General features: G+C 45.6%; 2 protein-coding genes across 4 annotated transcripts in view; both read left to right on the top strand.

The window, feature by feature from the left end:
- LOC112162385 (hepatoma-derived growth factor) overlaps positions 1-3,353 on the top strand; it is a 4,647-nt gene extending 1,294 nt beyond the window's left edge. The window contains exons 2-6 of the mRNA XM_024298193.2: positions 737-813; positions 939-1,077; positions 1,638-1,793; positions 1,942-2,094; positions 2,163-3,353. Of these exons, the coding sequence (XP_024153961.1) occupies positions 737-813; positions 939-1,077; positions 1,638-1,793; positions 1,942-2,094; positions 2,163-2,183 (546 nt within the window). The 3' untranslated portion in view covers positions 2,184-3,353. The remainder of the gene's footprint in view (positions 1-736; positions 814-938; positions 1,078-1,637; positions 1,794-1,941; positions 2,095-2,162) is intronic.
- A 1,064-nt stretch (positions 3,354-4,417) lies between these two features.
- The window catches only part of mrpl24 (mitochondrial ribosomal protein L24), a 3,513-nt gene continuing 2,276 nt past the window's right edge, over positions 4,418-5,654 (top strand). Inside the window, exons 1-3 of one of the 3 annotated variants that reach the window (XM_024298190.2) lie at positions 4,418-4,545; positions 4,719-4,906; positions 5,251-5,346. In XM_024298190.2, coding sequence (XP_024153958.1) covers positions 4,724-4,906; positions 5,251-5,346 — 279 coding nt within the window. In that variant the 5' untranslated portion in view covers positions 4,418-4,545; positions 4,719-4,723. Of the gene's footprint in view, positions 4,635-4,718; positions 4,907-5,250; positions 5,347-5,654 lie in introns of all 3 variants that reach the window. The other 2 variants (XM_024298191.1, XM_024298192.2) reach the window with 2 other exon arrangements.

The raw sequence follows: 5,654 nt of genomic DNA, 5'->3' as shown, positions 1-5,654 counted from the left end.
AACGGTTCCCTCTGCTGCTCGGTCCAGAACTTTTTTATAGATCAGGAGTGTCAAACTCAATCACACAAAATCCAAAACTCACCTGAGGTCTCGGCCGAACAGGATCAACATTTATTCAACGCTAAAACTACATTTTTAAAACTTTAAATCTGTAACTTTTAAACATAATTATGAATAATAAAAAGGCAGGAATATTATTCCAGAATAAATCAACTTAAACCTTAAATAACTTTCAATATTTTAGTCTCCATAAAAATATATTTTGTCAAAATTATACAAGTTAGAAACGAAACAAGATAACATCGGGTCATTAATGACAATAAAATGAAACTTGACATTTCGGCGGCTGTGGTGCAGCGGTAGGGCGGCCGACTCCTGATCAGAAGCGAACGGGTTCGATCCCCGAAGTGTCCTTGGGCGAGACACTGAACCCCGAATCCCCTCTGGTGGAAGGTTGGCGCCAGTTGGTGGAGCCACCACCAGGGTGTGAATGGGTGTGTGACTGAGGCCCTTCAGGCCCTCGAGGACCGTAGAGAGTTCTATAGAAGTAAACACCATTTACCGTTTGACTGTCCAATATAAACCTGCACATTATAGATTTTCATGTTTGCATTTGGGTTAATTTTACTCAAATCCTGAACACGTTTTATCCTCGCCGCTGGTTCTGGTTCGTGTAAGAGGAACCTCCGGTCCGGTTCTGTGTCGGTCCGATCTGAAGACTGCGTTCTCCACACAGATCGACGAGTTACCTGAAGGAGCCGTCAAGTCGCCCTCAAACAAATACCAGGTCTTCTTCTTCGGGACGCACGAGACGTGAGTTTGTCCTGCTTTTATTCTGAAGGAGATCCGTGTTTAGCCTTTAAACATATTATATTACCAACAGAAAAGGTTTGAAACGTAGAAGCAGTTCGAGGATTAACCGGAGCTCTTCCCCACAGCGCCTTCCTCGGAGCCAAGGACTTGTTTCCGTACGAAGAATGCAAAGAGAAGTTTGGAAAAGCAAACAAGAGGAAAGGCTTCGCTGAGGGTCTGTGGGAGATCGAGAACAACCCGACTGTCACGCACGAGGGCTACGAGGTGAGGAGCATTATGGGATGGAGGCTCTTCATGGTTGATTGTCCTTCTAAACGCTTTTATTTTGTAGCACATCTGTACTGTACTAAAGCGCTCTATTAAAACTTTATTTAACACATGAATATTTATGAACCCAAATTCTTAAAGAAAAACCTTTTGCTGTAACTTCAGGCTTCACGGCGTCCGTTAGAACATCATCAGACCACGGTCACTTACAAAGGAAATAAATATTCAGTCGCTTTTTAGTGCTTTATTCTTACTGGTTTTAGATCACTTTTTCGGAAAAGCGGACAGTTTGATCTGTTGAAATATTGTACAAATACAGTTTACCTGGTAAAACATTGGGATTAATCATCAATATAAACTAAAATAAATGCTCTAAATGTGAGTTCAGTGATTATCATCAGTGGTCAGGAAATACTGGAAGTTAAAAAAACATTCATTCATTTTTCAGTTTGGGATTAATTAGATTTGAATCGATTCTTAAATCAAATTCGAGGTGAAGCAGGAATCTGTAGTCGAGACGCGACCGTTGACCTGACGCTGGGTCCGCTTCCTCACAGTCGTCAAAGAAGGACAACGCCTCGGAGGCGGCGGGGGACGCGGCCGGCGCCGAGAAAGCCGCTGCCGAGGGCAGCAGCGACGAGGACGAAGGCGCCCTGGTCATCGACGAGAAGAACGAGAGGGCGGGAACCAAACGAAAAGCAGAATCCACAGAGGTGAGGCGCGGCGGGCAGAACGCACGCGCGGCGGGCAGAACGCACGCGCGGCGGGCAGAACGCACGCGCGGCGTCTTCCTCGCCGCCGCTCGGCGTCTTCCTCGCCGCCGCTCGGCGTCTTCCTCACCGCCGCTCGCCTCTCTGACAGGCATCGCCCAAGCGGCCAAAGGAGACGGAGGCCGACGGCAACAAGCCCGGCACGGAGGGGAAGCTGAACGACGTGGGCGGAGCCAAGGCCCCCTCCTCACAACCGGCTCCCCAGGAAGTCGCCGCCGGCGCGGCTCAGCTAACGGCAGAGAAGGTGGGTCCCGGCGGTCAGCGGAGCACCGGTAACCGGCTCGGTTCTGATCCGTTCTGTTTCCTCTGCAGCCCGTGACTGACAGCGCCTAACGGCAGAACCAAGAATTCAACCATCAACCAGTTACCTGCAGACGTCCAGATTTGAGCGGGAAATTCCAATGCGAGCAGAAGCTGGTGAACGCCGACGAGCGTCATCGGCGGTCTGTGGGATATCGTCTACCCAGCAGGCCACGCCTTTGCTAATCCGACAAACGTTTCCAGCTCGTGTACAAACAGCGTTTTGGTGTGTATATAGTTTTATTTTTAAGTGCAATTACATAATTACAAGACTGAACGATTGAACGTTTCAGTTAGAGGGAACAAATCAAGATGCATCCGGATAAGAACATTTCTCAATCTGAAGACTAAATTCCAAAGCTTTCTTTGATGGTTTTCAATCTCCAACGTTGTACAGAAACAAACCTCGCCGTCACGCCGCTCTCGCTCGCCCCTCCCTCCCTCGCTTCGATTCTTTGATTCAGTCCTTGGATGCATGAGTTGCACTTTCCCTCCGTTTTCCTCCTCATTCATTCTGGTCTAGCTTATTTGGTGGCATTTTGTACTCCCATGTAAACGCTTCCCAGCCGGTACCGGGTTCTGCTCGGCCCGGTCCGGCCGGAAGTTCTCCGCTTTGGAGCGCCATAAATATTGACGCTCACTTTGAGAAGAACTCTTAGATTGAACCTGTGAACTTCCCGTAGTTGCGATAGATCCTGAATGTTGTCGTTCCGTGTAGAAACGTCTTGACAGAAACGCGGCGGCGCCCGTCGGCGCTCGATTCCCGCTGTGGTGGAGTGTCTGAGCGGGCCGGCGTTGATGTCAGTTCATGAGCATCACTGGAATTGTAAACACTAACATGATTTGCACACGTGAGTCCTGAAAGAAAAAAGATCATCTGAGTAAAGCTGTAGCCCCGCCCCCTCCGTACCTGGAGCTCCACCCGCTTCACTTCAGTGACGGTGTTGTCGTGGATGTCATTGGTCTTTCTTTGCTCCGCTGTTCTGTCATGTTCTTGGAGATGTTTGTCTGCACTTCATGAGATCCAGGTGAAGCCCCGCCCCCCCTGAGGGCAGATGACCCCCCCCGGGGGGCCCTCGGGGGGGCAGGAACAGAGTCCTGGGATGTTTGTGTTACTTTAGAAAGCTGCCATTCATCTTAATCTGCTGCTTAGTTGACCATTGTGGCTGCCTGTCCATTTAATAAAAATGTTGATTACAAAAACGTGTTTCTTCTTTTCCTTCTAGACAAAAACTCCGAGAATATGAAGGTTTTTATATTAAAGCTCAACCAGAACCGGACTTTAATGTTCTGTTTGTGACAGGACAGAACCTGAAAACGACTGAACCTTCTCCACAACATAAAACTGTCCTTTGAATTGCTTCATGTTTCAGTAATTCAAGCTTCTTCCAAACTTCAGGACTGAAGCATTAAGATCCAAACAAACGACGACCAGAAAACGTCTTTCAGTTTCATAACTCGCGCTAATGTATTCTTCAGATTTTTGCTTATTTTTCTGTTCCCGCATCTTCCTTCTCAGAACCATACATTTCCTCTAAACTTTATTGAACATTCTTCAAACGTTCACACTATAAATACAGTGTAACCAACATAAAACATGAACAAACCAGGAGGTTACAATATATGTGTGTAAACTCTAAAATAATAAAAGTTCTTGAAGCCTTCAGATTTTACACGTGTTCTATTGTCTTATAATGTGATAAATTAATAAAGGGCTGAATTTGACCGTTTACATAATTGCATGTAGAATTTCTCAAAACTAATAAACAATTGAATAACTAATGAAATTATTGGATAATCCATATGAATAAAAATACAACATGACATAAAAAATGTTAATTCTTATATTAACATTCAGTTTTGTTATTATAAAGTCTTCAATGTCACACATATATCTTCTGGTATAAAAACAGTGAAAAACTAAATGATAAATTGACTTTCTACTAGTGACAAAAACAGGATTCATTTATGATCATTTTAAATCTCAATTGATCTTTGGATACATTTGATGTAATATTTTATATGAAACTTCTTTTAATTTATTATGAATACAGTATTTATAGTATTTAAAGCGTTCCAAGGTCGAATACCATAAAGCAGAAGAAACCTCATATTAGTATTTAACATATTCTTGTTTATTGCATTAAGTGTTTTATATTATTTAAAAGCCAGTGAATTAAGAGGGCAGCAGCTCATTTGATTTTTTTAAAGTTAAATGTTTTACGAAAAATTGAATCAATGTTTTCCTCCAGAAAGTCTGAGTAAATCGTTTTTTCACGTTTTAAACGTAAATAAATTCCAGGTTTTAACTCTGGAGGTCCTCCTGTCCAGCAGGCGGCGCTGCTCGCGGGCGCTGGTGTCAGTTCTCCCGCACGCGACATTCGAGTTGACCCCGGTAAGCTTTTCAAAACACACTGACCACTTTTTATGTTCAACCGACGGTAAACTATTCTGTATGGGGTTACAAATAAGGACTAATTGAAGGTTTATCGCTCTCCAGAGCCGTGATTCGGTGTTTGTGCTCGGTAACATTAGCCTAGCTTAAGCTGCTCTTTTCTTCTTCTGCAGAAAACATGAGGCTGACGGCGCTGCTGTCCATGGCCGCCAAAGCGGTGACGCCCAAAGATTACCGGTACGGCACGAACCGGCCGTGGACCGTCGCGGCCCAGAGGCTCAACCCCCCGGGGAAGCGCAGGAGGAAGGTGTTCGTGGAGCCGCTGGAGGCCGAGGACTGGAGCGTGGTCCGGGGAGACCTGGTACGGAAGCCGGGGGCGATCGCACCAACTCACGGTCACGCTGTCAGGAGGCGTTTGGACGTTTTCCATGTCTATGAGAGACAGAGGTCACGTGCTCTTTGATTAAAGAAGACCCTCTGACATCCCAGAGAGTTTCTACACTGGAGGAAGTGAATTTCCGTTTGGTGTTGTGTCCTGTCTGCTAGCATCCCAAGCATCACCCAGACCTGAAAACATCTCCTCCAGCAGAAACTCGTTCATGTTCTCGTCTGGATAACGCACTGTGCTCGTGACCATGAACCATTAGAGGTTCTGCAGATTAAGACGTTTGGTTTCCAGTTTCTGAACTTTTGTCCTGTTTTCAGGTTGAGATTCTGGCAGGGAAGGACAAAGGGAAGCAAGGGAAGGTCATCCAGGTCTTCAGACACAGAAACTGGGTCATCCTGCAGGGCCTGAACACAGTAAGAGTCAAGACTGTCAGCATGTCGACCGTCAGCATGTCGACCGTCTGCATGTCGACCGTCTGCATGTCGACCGTCTGCATGTCGACCGTCAGCATGTCGACCGTCTGCATGTCGACCGCCAGCAGCTCCGCCTGACCAAAACGACCCAAGAAAACGAACAAACTAAGAACAAACCCCAGAACTGTAAGACTGCTGAGGACAAAGAGGAGAAATGAACAAAATTAAATAAATAAAATAGCAACATTTTTAAGAAATTATTCCTTAATTAGCATTTATTTTATTTAATCCAGAATGAACAGATTTTA

Source organism: Oryzias melastigma, linkage group LG11, assembly GCF_002922805.2.
Source record: "Oryzias melastigma strain HK-1 linkage group LG11, ASM292280v2, whole genome shotgun sequence".
NCBI classification, from domain to species: domain Eukaryota; kingdom Metazoa; phylum Chordata; class Actinopteri; order Beloniformes; family Adrianichthyidae; genus Oryzias; species Oryzias melastigma.
Note: the sequence above shows the minus strand (reverse complement) of the source record. Positions and strands in the feature narration are given on the sequence as shown.